General features: G+C 37.8%; 2 protein-coding genes across 6 annotated transcripts in view; one reads left to right on the forward strand and one right to left on the reverse strand.

Moving 5' to 3' along the window:
- Nucleotides 1-630: 630 nt before the first annotated feature.
- The window catches only part of Setd3 (SET domain containing 3), a 61323-nt gene continuing 37534 nt past the window's right edge, over nt 631-24419 (reverse strand). For 2 of the 4 annotated variants that reach the window (XM_022849486.2, XM_022849487.2), the window contains exons 7-11: nt 17614-17728; nt 17196-17270; nt 16740-16909; nt 15784-16072; nt 13839-15153 (exon numbers count right to left, since the gene is read on the reverse strand). In XM_022849486.2, the coding sequence (XP_022705221.1) occupies nt 15031-15153; nt 15784-16072; nt 16740-16909; nt 17196-17270; nt 17614-17728 (772 nt within the window). In that variant the 3' untranslated portion in view covers nt 13839-15030. Of the gene's footprint in view, nt 959-6700; nt 6980-13838; nt 15154-15783; nt 16073-16739; nt 16910-17195; nt 17271-17613; nt 17729-24419 lie in introns of those variants that run through there. The other 2 variants (XM_022849488.2, XM_022849490.2) reach the window with 2 other exon arrangements.
- Nucleotides 21015-24419, forward strand: part of LOC111269690 (uncharacterized) — a 33945-nt gene continuing 30540 nt past the window's right edge. For both annotated transcript variants that reach the window (XM_022849483.2, XM_022849485.2), the window contains exons 1-2: nt 21015-21131; nt 21726-22836. The gene's annotated coding sequence lies outside the window, so the exon portion shown is untranslated. The remainder of the gene's footprint in view (nt 21132-21725; nt 22837-24419) is intronic.

Consider the following 24419-nt stretch of genomic DNA (forward strand, 5'->3'; position numbering starts at 1 on the left):
CTTTATTAAAATTTGTCTACAAAAAAGAAAATTTGTACCTGTGTCTCTGAACAACAGTGTCAATATTGTACTTACTTCACGGAGCATTCATTGTTTGCCCTCGTAAACCTTCTGTTCTGTTCAACCGCTAAAAGCTGAACGGATGTAATGATGTTTCTAGTCAGATTGCACAGATCATAAGCACGAAGCCTTTATAAAGGATAAAAGCTCAAGCGTCTACGACAAAAACATGATACAAGTAATCAAAAATAGGTATTGGTGGTGTGGGGGATTAGTGAGGCTCCAGGCCCTCAGCTAAAATCAAGCTTAGAGTAAATAACTCGAAAGCTCTTAGATATAAGAAAAGAGTACTTGTAGAAGAACAGATAGCAGTAATATAATATACCAAATATTCTACAAAGATAGCATTGATTAGCGCGGAGCTCTTTTTTTTTTCCTATAATTACCTAGTAATAAAATTTGCCAATGTTTATTGTTGAATTGAATTCGTATTTTGATAGGCAAAGACTGTAACCAGATGAAAACTTCGCCGTTATAGCATCAATTCAACTTTGACTTTCATTTTCGTAAATTGATATTATTTGTAAAAGTTTGTTGACTTGAGCTGAGAACAGCATTGAAAGCAGGAAATGTAGCGAGAAAAATTATGAATATTTATTATATTTAAATGAATTCCTTAGCAGTTTTACAGGAGATATTTCATTGCTCCTGTTTTTCGTATATCAAAGTATTAAACACATCCTCAATTATATTTTGAGTAATCATTCGACAGACCACTGAGCTGATCGACGATGTTCAAGCCAACGTTACGCCGCAGAGGGCGCTGGCATCGTAACTTACGAGGGGCACCTCTTTACTCTGTAGAATCCAAAGCGTTGCAGATGCTCCAAGTGCGGCCCAACGTAACCTGACGATTAATCCTGTCTGATCTCAATGTTGAAGAAGGTATTGATGTTTTCTGTGGATTTAAAATTTTATAAATACAAAAGATCAAATTAGTCTTATTGTTCGGTCGTTTGTCCAAGCGCCTTTAACCTAACAATCCCCACAAATCGAACAGTGGTGCTCCTAAAAGCGACACGCACGAGAAGAATAACAAATGTCGGTGTTACCTTACGAATGAGTGACAATAAGTAAGTTGTTTTCGCTAATAACTTATAGTTCACGGATAGTACACGGTGATTTGAAATGTAAGCGAGAAGGGCTACAGTTGAAATCTAGGGATCTAGGATATTAACAGAAACAGGCCGAAGTCGATTATTTTTTAATCATTAATTAGAGTAAGCTTCTAGTACGACGTATCAAAGTTCAGAACGTCAGACTTCTCATATAAAAACTCGGTCTGAAAGTATAATAAATACCTGTAAACTAGGAGTACTTTGCAAACGCCAAGAACGATAGAAGCTGACCCACATATACACATACTTTTTTCACCCTGATAAAGCATAGGTTGCAGGTAAGCCATGCGCAAACAGAAAACCTTTTTACCCTAAGAGGTGAATGAGCGGCCACTTATATTTATTGGGCGCAAACATATTTATATACTATATACATGTTAGTGCTAGTATTCTGCTGTGAATACAGTATTGAATATGATAGGACGCCTACAAAAAATACGATTAACGATTGAAGTTATATATACAATAACGTTGAAGCAATCCCAAAAGCAAAAATTATTTGCTCAATAATTTATCTTTTGGGATAGTGAAGCTATAATTAGCATTGAAAAAGCTAGCACTTGAAAAAGTCCAGTAAAAAAAAGAAAAAACACGACTGTAGTGATAACTAGCTTAGGTTAGTTACCTATTTTTTTTTTTTTTATTTAGAATTGTACAATGAAAATACCAAACGAAAATTATGACGAGTAGTTGGACGCTGCGCAATTATGGAGCGAAAAATCTTTGCTAGCCTTTGATGTTTATTTCTGAGACGATCTCTGATTTGCTATTTGAGACATATTTTTTTTTTCAAAATAATTGACCTAGAGCCCGTGAGCTCTTTTACTTGCTTACGTTAAAGTGGTATACGGCAATTATAAACAGCTATCAATTAATGTTGAGTTTAAATTGAACTCATGTTATCAATAGCATAATAAGCTAAGCTTTTGAAGAACTGGGACAGCAAGGGTAGCTGGCCTAAATAAGAGTTCACCAAAGTGATTATTGCATTTTCAAAACGCCAATAGATTGAATAAAGCAAGTGAGTTCGAAAGAAAGCTCTCGTGTTTCTGTATTAAAAAAGAACTGAATATTTTTTTTTTATTGCTGTGACGATGAGTTTTCACGTCATGTATCACGTGTAGTTGTTGACAACTGTTTCATTCTTCCGCCAGATGATGTATACTGTCTCGCCAGAAGGTAGCGGGTTCCGGCTTGTTGTTGATTACCCGATGATCAAAAAAGCTAAAGAACTGTCATAGTGAGCTTCGGATAAAACCTCTTGTCCAAGGCGAGAGGCTACTCTTGACGATGTTCGCTGGGTGTAACCAGCATATTTTCATGGAGCAATCTGACCTAACCTCATTTGTTTAGGTTTTGTCTTTTGAATAGCTTAGTTCACCCGATACAACAGGATCAACTAAACATTTCGATCGGTTCTCTAATTCGTACTAAGCAGTTTCCAAGCACAAATTGTAACCTTTTCTGGATTTTGGCCTGGGCCTTGGCTTCCCCTTAGAGCCACCCATTCCGACTCCCGTACGTACAGGTACCTTTTCTCTTACTCAATGATAATTCCCTACAGAAATCGGTTATTGTGGCCGCGTGCCGATCTATATCGGACAAAATACTGAGGTGCAGCGTTATGTCGCAGTTCTTTGTTGGATTCAAAGAGGTACTCAAACTTTAAGTATGACGGTTGTGCGGTTACGGGTCATCTTTTTGGCCAATTTCCGAGTTGTTTGTCAGCCGTCTGCCTTCAAAATTGCGTTTAAATGATCATCAATCTCAAACGGAGGGCATCCTTTAGGTCTCGGATACCCCTTTTTAAACTTGGCTTTTAAATTGCGATCTTTTTGGCAATTACCTCGTAACTTTTTAGGAGAACTTTACGAACTTTTTTTTTTTTTGAAGAAAATAAGCTCAGCAAACATAACCTTATAGAGATTTTCCAAGTGATACAAAATTTTCCATACAAACTCAAAAATATGCAATACACGTTTGTGTATGGTACATACATTGTATGTTATCATTCGTTTTCGACAAAAAAAAAAATAGTAAAAATCCGAGTTTTGGTCGACTTTCAAGTGAAACTCGAAACATGAATATATATTATACGAGTGGTAAACTACCCGATAGACAGTAGCTGTCTTTCCATGATATCATCAGCGGTTATCGATATGTTGCCACTAATCGTCTTGAGTTTGTCGTAATGTTTAATGTAAGGAAATGATGTGGCAACAACGTTTTGAACAACTGAGATTGTTATCAACAACAACAACAACAACAGAGGGTATTTCGTCAAACGAGCCCCTCGGTATATCATAAGATCTAACAGTATTACGATCTCTGAACCACGACCTGAATCAAAGTACCGTCAAAAAAACACCCAACGTAAATAATACACCTTAGAGAAATAATTCAGTTTGAAAGATAAAAAGACGCTATCGGTTGGCAGTAAGGTACCCGTACGAAATGAGCACATAGGTGAAAGAAATACGGTAGTCCATGAACTAGCAATAGAACTGCAATGATGCGGACATTGAGTAATACAACTGCAAGCTATTGTTGTCCAAGCAATAGGTATTTAGCAAGAGTAGATTGCAACAACACTGGGATTACTCCGACAAGATGTTTCTTTTCGTCTAAGCGATAAACGTGCGTACAGGGTAAATTTGTATTATGGTTAGGCCCGTGGATACTCTACAATGAGCAGTGGTTAGGACACCGTTAAGGAAACTTTTTGTGAAATGTCAAAGGAGACAATAGTTTAACAATCGCAGAAGCAGACGATGAAATCCTGTACTGGCAGTGATGCTAAGCTGGTAGTGCTCTTGGTATTTAAGGTTTTTGTAATGCTTAATTGACGCAAGGGCAGGGGCACACCTAATAGTATCGACTGCCTTTTTCAAGCGCGTTTCGCTGCTGTTTTTCTGTATTTTCCTTCTATGATGGACAGTACTATTTGCTTGAGGATTAACAAAGGGGCAGGTGGGGGGTGAATCTAGTCGTTTGGTGGTTGCCAACCAAGCGTTAATCCCATAAAACCGCGTTCTCTGCGCTCAAAGACGAGCGACGCCGACTGCTTCGAACGGCCATAGCATGAAATTGTCGCTCTACCGCAGCCGTCTACTACTAATCGTCGAAACTCAGATAGCAATTTAATCAGCTATAGGAACCAACTCTGCTGATTGTTAACATACAGGGTAGAAAAGTGTGAAGATTCGATGATCGTTAACGGTTTGTAAAGTAGAGCCAATTCGATAGCTCAAATGATTTTTCGTTTGCTTAGTAGATTACGAGGTCCTTAATAAAAAAAAAAGAAAAAAAAAAAAACAAGTATCGTTGGTGTTCAGAAATTTCAAACGAAAACGAGAATTATCTCTCAATCAACCCCATTTTGTAAGGGGACGCTTTTATACTACATCGTGCAATTTCTTTATTGGTCAATTGTTATGAAACTACCTTGCTTACGAAGCTTCCGTCATTTGTCAGTTATGCAAATTCCTGTAAACTTAAAATAAACATAGGACAATATCAAAGCAACCCGTCTCGCGGATGGCTGTTGGCTTGTTATTGGAATGGCTACCGCAGGGAACCAGATATTGAGAAATAGATATTTCTGATGTGCCATAGGCTGAAACTTCAATTACGAACAGTCACAGCTTTTTAGGAAGAAAGATCATTGGCTGGACAATTTGAAAGCGCCACGAGAGGAACAAGTTAGTTGCTAGACGACTTACAAGTTATGTAAAAAGTCGTAGAATTGTTAGCACCCCTAGAAACAGTCTGAAGCATTAGTCCAAAATCAGCCTACTTACATTTCTAGCAACACAACGCCAGCTTGCCTCTATATCTCCACTAATCTGTGAAGATTTGTTCATCTTATAATGGTTCAACTAACAATATGAATCATTACATGGGATACCGTGATCCGGAGCGATGTCTATAAATTGTTCCTGTTAGCGATCCGACAATAATCTACACTAGTACATACGAATAATGAAGGTCTTACGCATTGCCATATAACTTTCTATAGTTTTTTTTTAACAAAATGTGTAATACTTTTATGATGTGTAACCGGGTAAAATTCAAAATAAATCTTCCCATTTTTTTTATCAAAGCATATTTCTACAGATTTTGCGTTTAGCTAGAGTGTTACGAAAAAAGTATTTGGGAACTAACAGGTTGCTAACATTAGAATAAATTTGTTACCTCTTACCGTCCGCCAAAACACTTATGTGGGGTGGCCGAACAATTTATTATTAGTATTTCGTTATTTCGGCAGTCTATTATTATTAAGCGGTAATCGTTCCTGTAAGTACAACAAGAAGTCGGGCGTACACTTGACGACATAACGTCCGTCGAAATACAAATATCTGTCACTGTATTTTAGTAGATAATCGAATATTTAAGTAAACAGAATCAAGGAATTTATATCATTTGCCGGGGGTGCAGAAGTTAAATTTAAAAAAAAAAAAGAAGTGTTGTCTGTGTTGTGCACCAAATTATTATTATTATTATATCAAATGTAGTTGATTGGCATATTTTGAAACAAACCTTGCTCCTTAATAAAATACCTACTAATAAATAAAACAGAAATAAATTAATGAACAAACTTACATTTCCCATATTTTCATACATTGGAACGGAGTTGGTTGGTACTCAACGGCTTGGACGCGTGAGTGCGCCAAGTATATATTGAACGTTTCCACATTATTTACTCTTTATCTTAAACCGTTTTTCGGGAAAAACGCCATTTTCGACTATATAGGAAAAAACCGACACAAATGGCAAATATACATATATTTTTTAAAATGTTGATTTTGTATATAGCTAAGAAAGACATTAGGGTGTTTTGCAAATGTTTAACACTTGTCGAGCTACCTAGAGAGAGGTTATTCTCCCCTATTTACATTAGAGTGTATGGAGATATTTTTTTGTCAGAAAGATTTTTAAAATAAATCTTATTCTTTCTTTATCTGCTAATTTGGAGGCAGTATTACTACAGGTCAAGATAACCCTGCACATAGAAAAATCTGACATTTTACGTTAGATGGGAGTTTATTGATTTCGCTATTCTTCTTGACGTCTGGGGTGCAACAATTTAGCTTGGAAACCAAATTTCGAAATTGTGCTTAGACCTGAAGCATGTTCCTATTCAGAAGTTGACGAAATCTATTGATACTTATACGATATTATTGATACTTAATAAATGTGGCGAATCTCGTTCACATGCCGCACTTGTTGCGGCATGGACTCAAGTGTTATTGTGCAATGCTGAAGATGGTTTAACTGTTCTTTCATCGACCATAATCTTCTTACACGTATGCCATGATCGACGAATTAGGAAGCGTGATCAACAACAACCATCAGTGTTTCATTGCAAGTGACAATTTGATACAAAAATGAATCACTGCTTTAATATAAGCGCAAAGGAAGCAAACGTTCATACGTTTACGTTACATCACGGGACATCCATGTGTCCCATTTTTTAATAATATTAATTTTCATTCGACAATGACTGATGGTGCTTTACATACCTGAGTATTCTTTAAGCTGGATGGGCTTCTACCACAACTTCCAACAGTTCATTGCTTATCTCCAGATCGGTTTTCCGCAAGACCTAGAATTTTTTAACCAACAGCTCATCGTGTTTGAAGTAGTAGATTTTTCAGCATTTACGAGGATTAGAGCGTCAAAGGTCCCTGCGGCTCTAGCTCTAGGAAGGAACTCATGTTCGTAAACTTCGAATAACTCGCAGAACTTCGCAGCTGGCATTTTCGTTCGTAAACGCGAATATTTTGATTTTCCGTTGGTCACTGCAATTCGAACGCCAAATGTCCGAGTAAAGATGTTTCATTGAACGGATTCTAAATAGCGTCTTAAAAGGAAAAAAATTGTCGCAAGGGGTCGCAGCGTTATTTTGTAACTTCTACTAAATAATTGCGCGGGATAGCTTCATTGACAATCAGAATTCAATTTTTTCTCTGTGACACTGCTCAGCGGCCACGCGCCCCTTCGCTTTCACTGCGTCAGGTTACGTTCCCCACTGCTTTCTCATACCAACCATAACCGTATGCAGTATTTATTGTCACGAGTTGAATAACACGTGCACGACTATAACCATTGTAATAGATGCACACCTCGTCTATAAGGGGATCAACCATTGTGAGCCTATATCCTTATAATGTAACAGGCCGGATAACCAATAATCGATGAAAAGAAGCGTGGTATATAGTACTGCACATCGGGACCGGCTTTCCGCATTGTGCGTCTGCTTCTTGCGGGTTTCAGCGGGATAATAAATGGGAGCCAGTTATTTCGTAGGCTGTTTTCAGAATTACCCCTGCAGTAGTACGTCACGATTCATATCCGGGACGACGTAGTATACAGAGAGTAGAAACTAAAGGTCAATAGCCAGTTGAGAATAAAAAGTACACCCTCTCCATTTGTTTTTTCGTTTTTTTTACCATAACTGAGTCTACTCTATATTCGTGCATTTCACATACAAATCTAGCAAGATTTCACCATGTTCATTTTAAGAATCTTATACAATAGAATTTTTTTAAAAACAGAATATATCTAGTCATTATGACCGATATTATGGTAGATAGCACACAACAAAGCAAATATCCACTAAAAACATGTAATATAGCACTCATCACGTCTTATTGGGCTAACTTTGTTAACAAGTACTCCGAGTACTACAAGTACTCATTTTTCAATCCTTTTTCTTCAAGCATTTGTTCTAAAATCAACGTACAAATTGAGTTAAAATTTTCTTCCTTCCTTAAATTCCGTTTACTTTATAGGAATTGACAAACTTTTAACTTGTATGTAATATATAAATGCTCAAAATCAACACACCAACATAATATTTAACCTAATGTACATTCACATTTACAAATTAAACACTATCAACCAGACATCAGTCTGTCTAAAACAGCACTTTTTAAATTTAAGCTACGGGTTTTCGTATACACCCTGCTTGCTAGGCCAACTGCGAGGAACACTGTAGGCAACAGTTGTTTCTAAGAGGACACGGCATAACGAGCCCTTAGGGATAAAATAAATACATTCTTTTTCGACAAGCTGCCTACCTGAGCTTTCAGGAAGCAGACAAAATGCACCGAGTTCAAACACTAGGGCGAAGAAGATTGCGTCCATAAATGTTTCCTAGCATTGTTTTTTGCCGGCCAAAGGCGACGAAGTTGAAATAGAACTCCGGAATATTTAAAGCAACACCAAACCATTGTGACCAAAGTCATGAAACTCTACTTTCTGCATATATATATATATATATATGTTTTATATATATATATATATATATATATATATATGCATATATATATATATATGATATGTCCAACAACAACGCGCGCCATCTAGTCAGACTTTGATGATTTAATTATGAACTTGTTATTATGATCTGTAAAAATGCCGTTCATTTTTTTGATGACGCATTGGGAGAAAAATTATTTCGCTTAGTTGCATAAATGTCCAAAATATTTATCTATCGTATCTGCTTTGCCGAAGGTCTTAGATAGTGGGCTACGACCGGATTAAGCTCTATTTCTAAAGTTCTAAAGAAAATGCCGATCGAATGACTTTTCTCCTAGGGGGCAACAATGCAACAATTGTTTCACTTATATTAAGGTTTTTTTACATCAAGGGCTATGTACAGGGGTGTCTTAATGCCAGTTGTCGTTTGAAGGATGAAAACTTAAGATGGTGTTTTATGTATGAAAAATAATCGATAGATATTGACAAGTCGGCTACAAATGTTATATCTAAAAATGATATTTCGGCTTGAAAAAGGCCGCAAGGTTTGATTGACGAACCATAAGAATGAATTCTGAACATGATTTTGAGCTGCTTGAACGAATTTCTGATAAATATCAGATGGAAAATTAAGCTACGTAGGACCCGAATATAATTAGTCCGAATTAGAACAGGCAGAGGAGCCAGCTGTCAAACAATAACAAGTTAGGTGACCAAAGTAATTGCAACGAAGTAACTGTTTATGCGTACGAAAGTTTTTTTTAGACTGGATGTAATTAATTAAATTAGTTAGATCAGTCAACGCAACTCAAACGCGGGGCAAAGCCCGTAGGTCTGTCTAATATGTACTAAAAGCCGCAAATACACTATGTCGATATTAACTAGATGCAGAGCCATCAAACGATCCTCACCTAATGGATCATGTGCTCAGTTCAAAGCACGAAAATTCGAATTAGCTTTCGGTTATGGATCACCGGGATTAAGTAATTCTAAAAAATATGCCTCAAACGAGTAAATTTCGAAGCAAAGAGCTAATCAAATTCTCGGAAGACATTTTGCGAGCGCGCTCTATATAACACTACAGAACCGTCAAGGTTCTAGAAACCCATTTCCAAAGCAATGTAGGTTGCTGCCATGCTACCTCCAATACTGATTATCAAAAAAACCCCGAATGTATGGCAATAGCGCAAAAAAATTGTTTGAGGTCGTGAACGATAACCTGAACCTTCCTGATCATAGAACTTGTAACCCGGACGAAATATTCAATGAACAAATAGAAGAAACGACTCCGTTTGTTACTACTTTGTTTAATGCTTGCATGACTGAAGCAAGAATCCCAACAGTTCGGAAAGATTGTGCTACGATCGTGATTTCTAACGGAAAAGAGGCTTCGTGAGACCCAAATCATGGAGAAGAGGGTGCTGATGGATCAACGATGATTGCACGTAAGGTCTTTGTGGAAGAAATAGGGACAACATTAACTCGTTTCGACCAATATTTTTCGCTCCGAAGCAGCGTTCGACTCGGGTTCGAGGACCACCGTATTTAAAGCTAGTTAGCATGAATGCGAGTACCTTCAAAAGTGCCAACTCAACTAAAGGTACCAGGTCTACCGTCTTCTTGGTGCTGCTGCAAGAGGTAACTTGCTTGCCTACTAGAAGTTGAAGTGCTGGCTTAAGTACGAAACTTGTCGTATACATACCTTGTTTCATGCTTAAAGCTAGCTTCCTAAAAAAAACTCGAGCCATTTTTAGGTTTACTAAACGACATTTTTCTAGAGAAATTTTGTTAGTATTGGTGACGGTGTCGTGGACGGAAACGACATAAAATAAACAAAGGGGTCCAAACAAAGGGGTTATTCACGACTCTTATTGGCGACCTTTATTTATGCGTTACTCAATGGCACCCTTTTATGAAGACGAGTACGTAATGGAAGAACTTTGCAGTGTATAACACACATTAGCTCAGCCAGCATTAGGCACCAGTAATCCCAAACAACTTTGTCTTCAAAGTAGTAAGATTAAGACACAGGCGATAAAATGAAAAATGGAAACATCGATTCGTTTTGTTCGCACAAAACAACTTTGAATATTGTCAACTTGTTTACATCCATAGGCTACACGCTAACGATAACAGGAGGTCTTTCGCTGATTACGTACAAGAATAAATTATAAAAGTAAAGACCGTGGTTGTCAGAATTGAATGAAACTATTAGTTGAAGTATTAGTTACTTCGTTTGAAGATTGCACTGACTACTGCGTGCTTAATCCTAATTCTTTGAAAAAGTTAAGCTGCCAGAACCCACTGAGTTCAGACAAAGAAAAGCCGACGTTTTCGAAATTGATACCGTTATTTAGGTGACTACAGCTTCGCAGTGTACTGCTGACCGATATTCCGACGTTCACTGAAGATACCTGAAAAGCGTTCAGCCTTCCAACGTATAAAACATCTACTCAGACGTAAATATCAAAATGGGCTAAAGCAGACCGTTCTGTCTTCTCATCTCCAGTTAAACCGACAGCAGGTATAAATAAGCGGGCAAAGGTAATTCCCATATTGTAATAAGGTTTATAGCTCGCGGGTGTCATCACCTCATTTGTACAATGAAATGATTTCACAAACCTAATGAGAGATGATTGTACTTGTAAAATTAAAAAAGTTAGTTCTTCTAGGTACCATTCCGGCCAGTGTAGCCTAATTAGGTAAAATGAACCAGCCTGCAAACTACAATACCTACCCAGTTAGAGATGTTCATACTTGCACATAATTATCAGTTCATTAGAGCAGATTTTGTTCCTTTTAGATTAAAGGTGTACATTTAGCTATAATGGGGCAACTATAAGCTCTAGCCAAGAAAACATGTAATCCTTGTCTAGTAGTTCAGTAGGGGTTAAAGATGTCCAATAATTGGTGCATTTGAATAAAGAAAATGACAATTATCGCAGAGCTGAGGTCATATATATGTATATATATATTTTTTTTTACTAGGGTATAGCTTGATAGCTAGCCTCAGCTTTGCGATAGTATAAGGGAAGCACGCCTTGAAGAGCAGCGAAATCGTCGTGTAAATAAAACAGCATTCTATGTTGCCAGTAGAAGCTTTCGTCAGTAGGCCGCATTAAGAGGATCTTGGATAGTGTTAGTCATAAGAGACTTCTAAATAAATGACCTTTGATCCCCCAGAAACAAAAACTGTTGCATCTCATCTAACGAAAACCTAGAATAAATATCGGTGGGAAGCATCAATTCTATTGCTTCGATATCCCTATCAATCTCAATATACTGCGTATCTCTTTAATTACAATTCAGATACTCTATAGAGTTTGTTTACTAGCTAGCTGTGCTGACATGAATAAAAAAACATGTGCGACATGAATCATCCTAAAAGCGCAAGAAAACTATAGGCACGAAACATTTTACACCGGTAGTGTTTCGCGCCAGATTGTATTTAAAAACAGATCTAAATCATTGTAAAAACGACATTTGCCGTTAATGAGAAATCTGGGCACCATTTTGTAACATTGCAATATACCGACAAAGCAGTCATTACTTCCAGATACCACGTGGATTTAAAAAATGATAATCAGAAATTACCTCCGACATAGCTTTTAGATATGTTCCTAGATAACGCCCAGATTTAGTTAATAATATTAGCATTTAATTAAATATATGACGTATACTGCAAGCTCGTTTCTAAAAATTACAAATTATGTTTCTTTTCTTTTTTCAGTTAGGTGCTTTTTTTTTTTTTTTTTCCTTACCTCATAACCAATCTTTTCATTAGTTATTTTACCGTAAGCTACCTGTCGCACCTTTTGAAGCTACAGCTGTTTACTGTTTTACTGCGCTTATCATAGCCTTGAGTACTACTATACTAAATAAAAACAATACATATATATGTAAAAAAAAAAACCCAAAAAAAAGGAAACATTTTGATTTTTAGTTACGTGCAGTTGTGAAGTTGATCCGTCTGGTTATCACTGTGTCCGACTCATTAAGCATTGACTTAATAGGCATTTTCATTTAATGGAAATGCTATGCCTAATTTTAGACTAATGGTCTGCCAATTGGGTCTTGACAGTCAATGGACTGTCACCATTGTACCTTTCGAATAATTTCATAACAACCATTAGGTGTGCCTCTTTTTAGTCTCATGTTCTACAGTTGCCCCTCTCACTACCCTCCAACTCTTCTGCTATACGCTTGAGAATTAAATTATGGTGGTTGATTCATTTTAGATCCTTTGCACCTTGATCTATTGCTTTTGCCGTGTAATCAATTCATCGTAATTATAAGTTGACCGAAATATAAGTTGAGAATGCTAAAATAACGCAGGTGATGGGGAAATACTATATTTTTTTCGTTAATTTCTAGCAATTTTAGTGTGCTAACAATACTAAAATAAATATGCAAAGTATACTAGTACAAGTACCACGCTAACAAAGTAGAATTTATTAAAAATAGAAAAAAAAAAAGAACGGTTTATATTGAAAAAGCTCATAGAGGAAAAAACGTGTAGTCTAGAAGGAGTTGTTCTACCAGAAAGGCTCCTTTTGTGAGACGTTGCTGTTTTCTATTACTAGTTAAGGACGGGGCTATATCTTTTACGGTTTATACTAGTATTTTACATACAAACATAAAAGTAATGGGGATGCTTTTATGGATTTGTTGGTGTGATTTTCCATCGCAACTCGCACGATTCAATGCAATGGATAACATTTCGATAAAGCGCTCCCATAACGACGGAAAAATAATTTTCCTAAATCCATACTAACAATAATCTAGTGATAATTGCCTTCTAGTCCTCTAAACATTCTACGAAAGACATCACAGATATGTATATATTTTGTTGTTGTAGCAAGCAATGGAGCCTTAAAACGTGTTATCTCCCTACCATATGTGTTGTTTTTAAAGTGCATACTTAATATAAAAAAAAAGTCACCGTTTAGAAGCCAGAAGAACCCAACTCGTAAAGACTTTAAATGAAAGCGAACTGCAACATGGATTGAAAGTACCCAGGTTAAAATATAGTACTCGAAAATATTCAAGCTGAAAATGCGCAAAGGCTGATGAAGTAGCGGTCATTTCCACCGATCTAAAATAGCTAAATAATGTTATTATTATTATAAACTATTCTGGCCTCAAAATCAAGCTGTTTTTATTATTCATAGAGATATGTTCAGTAATCTAAAAGATCATGTGAGCATTCGATTTAATTCCTCGAAGAGATATTGTAAATACTATCTGTAACTCATACGAATAAAAGTTTCATTCCTCAATATTGATACTTCACTACCTCGATATTCCATTATACCTTTACGTCAATCTTACAATTCAAATGCATACATGATCCGTAATTGAAAATCAAGGCCGTTCTTTCCGAAAGACAAAAGCACCTTAAGGCACATTGAAAGGATAGGACTTTTTTATTAAGCTGCTCCAGGCATAGTAACTCTCCCTACACGCTTACAGAAACGACGAAGAAGAATGCAGAAATAGAGGATTTACATAGTCAGTGCAAAATTGTTTCGTTCTGAATGACCTGGTTTTAGTTTAGCGTTATTTAGGTTACCCACCTCATAAATTTCAATTTTTGCATTTAAAGGACTTCTGCACTAAAACTCAAGTCCCACGGTACCGTACAAACACTTGGAACCATCTTACATGGTAAGATTAAGACCTTTTACTAGGAGCACCGAAGAGTTATACATTTGCAGGACGAATCAGTTTTCTTTTCAGTTATCTATCTCAGGTTTGCATGCACCATAATAATTTTAGTGAAACGTTCTAAGATAGTTGTTTGTACGACTAGTGCATCCATTTGCCCCCGTCCAGAGTTTTGGTATTCTCGTACTTCAAAGGACGGTAGGCGAACGCTTGCTGGCCCCAGATGTTCTTTAATCATAAATAATAGATGAGCTGTTTATATCAAAATGCGTATTATAGACACGGCCAACAATAATCCTCTAGCGACAATTGACGCTAAATTGTAGGTTTCGTTTCCATTCAATAAAGAAACGGTTATTCTCTGCGAAAACTTTCAACGATAACGACTAATCTGCGAACATATCTGAGAGATAATAGATTTTCCTATATAATGGTATCAGCTGATAGTACGGGCAGACATGGAAACGCATTTTTCCCTTGATACATCTGTTTAGACCATTAAAATTTGCCGTTAAAGTTGAAGTTGCTGTTATCATTCGGCCACAAATATGTTGTATTCCTTTCCGAAGCTATTGTTGGACAATTAACGACCGCCTTAAGGGCCGCTCCTGTCTAATAAACAAGATTCTGGATTCAGTGGTACATAAAATAGGGATGTATATTATACTGAGTTATTGTTGACACCAATATAACCTGTATTATAGTAGGGACTGCAGAGCGATTCGTGTGTTAGCCAGAAACATTTTCAGAGCTTCAGCAGCTATATTTATCATAGACTAGATTTTATCTATACGCCTATATATAAAGAGAACTGAAGACATTGAACCATGTTATTTTTATGTATAGGTTCTGTATACTACAAATGTATGTGTTAGTTTAATTAAGCATTGTAGATGAGTGCGCAATTGTGCTTTGGTATTGTCTACATTGTGAAGATAAGCTTCTGACATGCTAATTCGAGTATATGCTTTTCTGACAGGCGATACCGTAACGCAAGCTTGGTTTTTTCACTAACTGTTGAATCCTCCAAAATCGTCTTAATCTCCTGCAAAACAGCGGAAAACAAATCTCTAGTGAACCCCTCGACCAAGCCCGAACGAAAGCCGCATACGTAGCTGTGACAATGCGTACTTCTAGGTACGCTTCAGAACGCGCTGTGCAAGCGCAAAAAATGTATGAGTTCATCTATCCGATTCATCACATCTAGCGTCCTGCTTATCCGATTACGTGGATCGTATTGCTTCATCCAAGTAAATAGACCAATTGAACGCAATAATTCCAGTGCTCAGATTCTACCTGTCTGCATGTAAAGGTACAATTTTTGCTGACGCAGTAAAATCAATAATGATGTGGAAAGATCATCGATGGATTCTGAAGGGAGCGCTTCGAAAATTGTGCCCCTAAAAACACAGGCTAATCTACTGGATAGCAGCTAAAAGCTTGCCCTGATCATCGGAGACAACGTGAACAAGCATAGTTTTAAGGTAAGAAGACAATTTCGATTTTATAGATAACGTACTTAGTGGGAAAGACCTCGTCGGAGGTCATACGTGACTTTATAGAGGATGAATTTATTTAGCGTATTTAGTGAAACTATAAGCAAATAACATAAGTCCCCTCTAACAGCGACCCTTATAATAGATCTATATACTTTATAATAGTCTAAAATAAGTACCTCCTCAGATTTTGGCAGGGTTTTCATGAGGAGCGAACAGCGCGTTTGCAAAAAACTGATGGCTTTTTTAGTGCGTACTCCTTCCTCCTCTTCGACCTGTTCTGTTCCTGCGTTTTCCTGAAGGATATTGTTATCCATGTTATCTCGATTATCGCTGGCCTTGGCCTTCGTCTCACTTTTGTTCGAATGTTCCGGTTTCCACTGAAGCACGTGGACGAGGTGTAGCAGCAATTTGGGCACTAGCACACCATTGCCATCAGGATTCTTCTTTAATTCGAACGTACTAGAGCTGACGACGTTGCGAAAATAAACAGAGAAATGACATGGAGAATAGAACGAGTTATGATAAGTGTATATTTATAATTCTGGGTCTGATATTTTCTAACAGCTGTTCGTCTTATTCAGGTCAAGCACCTATGTGATGTTAGAAAGTTGCCGTCGGAACTTTGGCTGAAAACCTACACCCATTCAGAATAAGGTAGCAGCCAAAGCTTGGTATCTTTTACTAGAAGCTGTTCTATATTATCCTTCATGAATAAATGCCACTATTTAAATCTATATTAACAGTACAAAGAATAAAAATGCATTTCAAGAAAATAACCCGTCAATATATACCTCAGTAATAAACCATAAGTTTTCTCGGTCTTCATTATTTCATTAAAATGACAAGCCCTGTCGCCTGAGATACATTTTATTTCATTTCTATCGTTTCTTTCTCCGTTTTGATTTCTTTTTATATCTAGGAAAAGGGAGAAACAACATGGTACTAATAAAGTTACTGTTGAAACTTCTAGATATCGGTTACTTTCGGTGAACAGTGAACTGTAGATATTATATAATCCGCGAATTTTGCCAACGGTACGATCTCATGTCATATCGGAAAATAACTGGGTATAGACTTAAGATCGAATGTAAAAAAAAACCAATAATAAGGTTCGTTTTCTGATACTACTAACATGGGAATTTTCATCTGTTCACAAAGGCGACGCTTTATTTCAAAGAGCTTGTCGCTTCGTGACAGGCCGAGCCGCAACGGTAGATTGTCCCACGGGTTCGATGTCTGCGGTACGAATCCGTTGTGCAGGAAAAACTGGGCATTACCGCGATTACCATAGAAGATGCATACCTATGAAATTCACGATACGAATATGTTACAACAGAAGCTTATCTGATAGTTACTACATCAATGAGCGGTTGTCTGTGATTGATAAATTTCTGTGCGAAAGCATCGGCACAACAGCAAGACAAGATTAAATAATATCATTGAATCTCTAATGAATGAACGAACGAATGAATGGATGGATGGATGGATGGATGTTTTGAAAACTCGTCTGCTTTGAGCATCGTTATCATCGTTTTAGTGCAAGGCTAGATCGTTGCCATTGAAGCAAAGGGAGCGTGTGATGGCAAACCTCTTCGTCCTTAACGTAAGCCCGAGTGGCGAACGAAACAAGTTGCTGAGAAGGCACATCGTAGTCGGTTCCACTCTGCAATAATAAACACGTGTCATAAGACAGCACAATTGACCTTTTCTATTTCTGCACTTGATAAATAATAGAACATTTCTAAATATTTCATCGTGGTATCTAAGAGCATTTGAGCTAACAATAACGCTTCAAACGATTGACACACAAATCTAAAAGCCTCACAAGTTATCTCTGATCACTGTCCTGATCATTTTGTTACTGTAACCTAAACATAATTTGTAACCTAAAAAAAAAGCTCATTCTAAACTCAGTAAGTATTAGTGTTAAAAAATCGTAGCGATATGTCTCGAATCAACTGCTCTATGGGAATATCAATCAAATAATAGCTTAAAAATAGACTTACTCTAAGAGTATCATGGTTGCACATGTCCCACAAGGGGATAAGTGCGGTTTGCATTCGACCTGGGGTGAGCGAAGGAACTTGATTTTGTCGGGTCATTACAGTGCTACAAGCCCACCTAAATCAAATTTTAAAAACACCCGCGAAAAATCAGAGCTTTTTTAAGCCTGCTTTGTAATCAATCAAGTTTAATAAAAAGAGGCGTTACAATACCCATTGGTTTAAATCAGCGATATAGAAATAACTGCATAGATTATTGAAGTAATGTCACATAACCTCTATCTACGATAATCAGCCACTAATGCTGTCTACGAAATCAACTGAAATGCGTCTAACGCCAAATTCAAAAAAGGAACATTGGTTAAGGCAAAATCTCTGTAGACCTAAAAGGCAGCTTGTTTGCATCTCCAATAAAGAAATAACGTCTTCATCTATTTTAAACCTCTGTATCTGCTTAAGTTACCCTCTGAGAGAAGTACCTACCCGTTTTCCAAACCTAACCAGTACCACCTGTCATTACACTACCGTAGACACAAGTAGACAAGACTTATTGTCTTGAATCAAGTAACACCCGATGGGCGATATTAACAAGCATAGGCGGACACCAGCAACACCACGCTCAAACAGGCCTTTTACAATAGGCGACAATACGTGTCCTGACATGCCGGCTGCGGTCGCACACCCTTGTACATGAGAATAAGATAGCAGGCATTTTTCACTTGGACAACTGAGCTACGATGTGAATTTGAAAAATACATTATTAGTAAAAAATGACTGGACAACTAACAGGTGGTCGATGAAAGAAAGATCTGCCAATTGAATAGTGGCGAAACCCTCATCGATCAAAGGACAATTAGCCACTTAACGAAACATGCTGCCTTTGCTATATTCCTCGCTTGAAGGACTTTGCTTGGTGATTTACATTTAGACTATTGGTCCAGGGTGGCACACATTAACTATTGATTTTGGTTTTTTTTCTGTTTCTGTGGTCCGGGACTTCAGCTGCTGGTTGTTTCGGCTTCTGCTGCGTACTGCGAGCCAAGGGCGAACAGAAATAACACGATACAAAACTTCTGTACTTGGTAGGAACCTCACTGTGAAAGAGAAAAGAAGGTTCCCACTCGAATCAACTGTCAAATAGTGGGAGATACGCTTGTGGACATCCTAAAGGCAGGTCAGCCATAGCCAGTGGTCGTGTAGTCACCCGTTAAACATCCTGCTTTGACAATTTTTCTGCTCACAGATGCAGCGTTGTGGACTTACGTGCAAGCCAGTCTAAACACAGCTCAATCAATTTTACATAATATTGCATAGGTTGACCGTCCATGGGAACGGTACTAAAAAGCAATCCCTCAGAACCATTAAACGTGTTTATCTGCTCGGACGTTAAAGATCGTTTGATTAGTATCAAATACATTTCGCTATGTACCACGCTAAGTATGAACCTCCTATTCAGTGATTCTGCCTTAAAAATCAATACTTCACTCTGAATTTATAACTATAGGTTCATGACGAAAAAATTCTCTACCTTAAGGAAAAATGTATTAGCAGCGATCTGAATGTACTGTTCATACAGGCTCCCTGTACCTATGACTTGGCCACGGGTTCGCGGAATAGATATTGCACATTTAAAAAAAAAATACATACACTTGCCATGAGTATTATTAGCTGATGATAACAAAAGTACCGATTTTCCAGATCATCAAAGATCGCATCAGCTAGACAACCAAATTCTAAAAATATTATCTATAATAGCTAATGACCAGTTTCAAATTTACTTGTTCGAACTGTTAATAAGTTACTGTTATAGTTATCGCAATCGTTTTAAACCTAACTCCAGGTATAAGAAAGACATAGATTAAGCGCTGAACTTGACAATCTGCTAAAACTTTGCCACTTCTAGCAGTTCCGTAAAAATTTGAGCTAGAAAGGTTTCTAAAGTTAGTCTATCTAGGCTGGTAGGACTACCAACAGGCTGAAGGATTCGTCCAATCAACCAGGCCATAACGAAGCGGTCCTTGCGGTGACTGGAAGACTAGTCATTTGTGTCTATTGTTCGCTTAGGCTACCTCTTAACGATCTTCTATCTGAGAGTAGAGTGTCACATGCTGAAACTGTTGCGTTATTGATTCGAATATGGTAAACATTTATCACTGTTTGTTTTTAAGCACTTTTATTTTTTCAGCAGAACGACTTAAAGTTTGCAGACCTTTTTAACAATATGGTTGATACCGAGAGTATTCCTTACGTACAGGCGATAAATATATCTAAAGTAAGTGCAACTATTCAACGCGATTGCGGATCAACGCAGTCCTAAGGAGAATGTGTCACTATGACGAGCATCATCTGCCTTTTCAAAAGATCATTGCACGAAAAAGCTCGAGCATACAAAGAGAGAGATAGTTACTAATAGAAAATACGAATTCATTATTATGCCAATAACATATTATCGCAATATAATTATTGCCCCCTGCATCTACATATCTTAGTTAATTCTTTCCACGAGGCTACACACACTCTGGAAATACACAATTCCTCGTATTAAATAGATTTTTCTGACAAAAAAAAAGCCTAATTTTTGGGATCTGTTTGGTGTGTTTAGTGAAAAAATCGATTTGGTGTCAACTTCGATACATAGAAGTTACTAATCACAAGGAGCTAAAACTTGCCTCCCTCCCTCCCTCCCTCCCGAGCTGGTTTGTAGCACTTTCCGACTCTATGTAAATGGTTTTGTGCTAGAACTTGCAAAAAATCACGAAAGATTTAAATTCGAAATGCTTTTTACTGTTTTAGAGTCCATATTCAAGTACATCACGCATTACCTTCTATAGGAAGAAAAACTAGGATTTTAAGGCAAGGTTCCAATTTTTACGGTTAGTGGTAATCGAGGTGATGCAGTTGCGCTTCAAAATCATTTTCATTACGAGATTAAATAACACCGGTTGTTGCAAACGAAAATTGAGATACGAAAAACCGGTTTGTGTTGTATTGGATAATCCAAAGCAGTAGGTCGTTTGATAATCTATAATCGAAAAATAAGTAGAAGAATACAGGTTTGGTTTCTAAAAAACCCGTTGTAATTGAAAGATTAGTGCAGAAATTAGCCATTCTTTGCATACTGATTTCTCACTCTATGTCTATGATGGTCTTCAAGAAATTTTGGTAACTGTCAAATTTTGCGTCAAATCTGCGCATTTTATTCATCTTTTCTGGTTAAAGCTTGGCTGGCTCTTCCTTTTCCCGCCTGTTCTAAATATATGGCGTTTAGTTCCAGTCATAGAAGTTTTCGGTGCGAGGCGCACATCTGAAGGCCCCTTTCGGTACCCCCCCCCCCCCCCCGCAGGGGAAAAGTACAGCTAGGACAACGAATAGTGAAAAGATTACGTGATATGTATCAGCATTTTCAGAATTGGAGATTTCAATTACAACCACAAACGAAGTGACCACATGAAGCTGATTATCATAATCTGCAGCTGCTTCATCTAATGCTGGGATATTCTGTACCAGTTACCTCAAAAAAGGTTTGCACAGTTAAGAGTTAGCCAACATCCTGACATGAATTGCGGACATGTACTCCAGGCCGAAAAAATAGGTCTTACATAACCTCAGAGAGTATTCATTAGTAGCCTGCAGCTGTACCCATCATTACCCACAAGGTCATTGTCGATATTAGAACTAAAAAATGTACTTGGTATGACAATATCTACTGCAAGAACGGGCCAGCATTACTGCTTGGACCTTATTCCTTAGAGTTACCACGAAGAAAGGTTATCAACCGGAGCGATAAGGTTAGATAAATTAGATTCTTTTACGATAGCTGCCTATACGATGCGCTGCGAAAACTAAATTTCAACTAGGTTAGCCTAGGATAATTCTCACGATAACGATTAGTTCTTGTGCAGTGACATGTATCACAAAATTTAAGGCCTTTAAGGGCAATCAGTACCTAGCTAAGATCGGTTCATTTAGTGTCTGTCAGTTGTCGTCGACCACGTTAGTTAGTTAGTTAGTTACAACACCGGAGACAGCAGTAGCTCACATACAAAAGACCAATTACTCAAACCATTGCCCATTTACTAATAAAGCTTATTGCGTTCGTCGCCTTTATCGACCAGAGATTAAAAGAACTTATCAAGTGAGTTTTCCCATGGATCTACTAAGATTTCAAGTTGCGTATTTGTGTCGACGTCTATTTTGCTATAGACAAAGAGACAAAACGAAGACTTTCCCCCTGGAGAGGGTCGATCCGTAGTCCTCACGCGGTTAAGCAGGGTGCATAAACAGCAGCTGTTGCAACAGCAGCAGCAGCAGCTGCGTGGTCGATACTCGTCCGTCTTGTCGACCAAGAAAAGGGAGACAAGATGAAGTCTCGCTACACCGGTGCTACATCTGCCGCAACGAGTAATACTGACGCCCCGTAAGCTTTACGTGCATACTTGTAACAACAAAGTGATTGAATCAGTGAAAACTCACACTAATTGTGCCGCAATTGTTAAATGTTACGTAAAACAAAGTCCGCGAACAAAAAAAAAACTCCGCGACGAGCGTTCGCAACGAAAGTTTGCTTATCCCAATAAAGTGGAGATTAGAAACCAACTCGGTCTGATAGGGTAATCAGTCAAAGTGTAGCAACGAAGGCGTATTTTTCGTTTGGCGTAGATGGTTGACTACAATAGGCCACAATGTGAACTGCTATATGAAGAAGATACGACAACCGGCAATTTGTTCAAACACGAAGGCTAGTTGACATTTTTCAAATGAGTGATACGCAAAGATAGAAGATTTTCGGAGCACTACCCGGACACTAGTGCTTTTCAACGCTTGTGAGTACATTATTTCTGTGTTAATATAATGTGATCGCTATTGGTAACCGTTAGCTAAATACGTTAACGGCACATATGAACAGCTTATTTTGTGCTCCATCGAATGTGACACATTACTGCTGGAACTGTTATGCCTTTGTCCTAAGTAGACAGGTACAGCAATGATTTTTAGTCCGAGATTTTATATTCCCTACAATGGATTTAAACATCTCGATATGTCAAGCAGCCCCGTAGGTTCGATCATCATATGTGTGTCTACCGTCATATAGAGAAAGCGCACAATGAACTTCTCCGATACGTGCCTCCAGTATTGGTCAGGCGACCCACCTAAAGGAATTCAGTGCTGACAACATTATCATCAGATCCAAGCTGTTTTTGAATATATAACTTCAACCAAGTTACAGTAAGTACAATATTCAGCTTTAACAAATTTACTATACCACTCGCTCACTGATCCGAGACGAGTGTTGTCAGGCTAAAATAATTATTTCCTCAGAACCACCGACGTTCTAGGCACACCACATGTATGTTCAAAGAACTTTGAGTAGAGATCAGTAAATATCAACTGCTAACAATTTCTAAACTGTGAAGAGGCAAAATCAAGTTAAAGATACGAATACTTACCCAGAAATTCATAACGTATGTTATTATAGCATTATAGCACTAGCATCGTGACCAGTCATCGTGTAAGTTAATTTAGATCTTATATTACTGTATAAAACGTTCGACTTTCACTGGTAGTATCCTTAAGTTATTATATACAGACGTTTACTCAAGCAACAAATCCCAAGTTTACCGCTATATTATTTTCGAAGCTTGCTTTTATATTATATAAACCAGTTGACCAATATTATTACTTTTTTTCCCATATTAACACGATATCTGCTTTCCGGCATTGGTCCATAGATAACACTTGTAGTACGTAAACGGTTCTAATTTAGCATCTATCGAATTAGCTCTTGTGGAAATAGCGGGAATAGTAGTGGAAAAATGGAAAAAGTATAGATATCAATAGTTTTCTCCCTTTTCGAACATATACAGATGTATATATAAATTTATACTGTCTATTTATATATATATATATATATAGGTTATCGAAAAAAATTGTGAATTAGTAATGTTATGTCGGTATTTTCTACGGTATTTGAGTTTAAGGCACGGTGTTGAAAAAAACGACACCTGAATAGAGCGACTAATCGCAATGGCGGTCTCATAAGCTGTTCAGTGTTTTCGTGAGTCAATTGTCTTTCGATTATTATTATTACTAATGAAAACAATGATGCTACGCAAGCACCCACACTGTCAAAGCTTCAAACGTGCGCTATTATGATTACCTGCACTAACTAGTAGCACACGGCTCGGTTAAAAGCACGGTAAAACATTTAAAGCAGAGGAGAAGTGAGGAGAGTGGGCTATCCTGTGACGTTTCTGGTGGCAGCACAGAGGGGTCTGGAGGTGGTTTGGCTAGAAGGGAGCTAAAAAATTGTTCCTCCATTCGCACGCTCCTTCACTGGGTCGCCTCCGACAGGTAAGGGGCAGCCATTGCCGCTGGTAGCCATTGTCGTGTATTTTTATATACCAGCAGCTGCGGGCAGCCGCTGCCGTTGGTGACCGCAAGCATTTGTCGTCCGTGATATCGACCTGGCCGCTATAGTTAACTACCGCGGCAGCAGGGCGAGCAGTAACGAGGGTTAGCGATGTCCTCAGATAGTTTAGCCCTAATAATACTGGTTGTTGCGTTACAACAGTCGAAAGAAATCAACCATCTTGCTAGTTTGCGCTGCGGCAATAAGGCAGCTGATTAGGCTTACTTACCTAACCTAAGCCAATCTCTCACTGCATAATGCGTCGTCTTCTGTTGTCAGCAGATAATGTTATTGGTATTTCAGGTTTCCAGTAGCAGAAGCGCGTAGGCCGTGACACAGTAGTCTCGTTGTATCGCTGAGCCTAGTTATATAGGATCGTTAAAAGTGATATCCACTATAG

The sequence above is a fragment of the Varroa jacobsoni genome, unplaced genomic scaffold, assembly GCF_002532875.2.
Source record: "Varroa jacobsoni isolate VJ856 unplaced genomic scaffold, vjacob_1.0 scaffold_1407, whole genome shotgun sequence".
NCBI classification, from domain to species: Eukaryota; Metazoa; Arthropoda; class Arachnida; order Mesostigmata; family Varroidae; genus Varroa; species Varroa jacobsoni.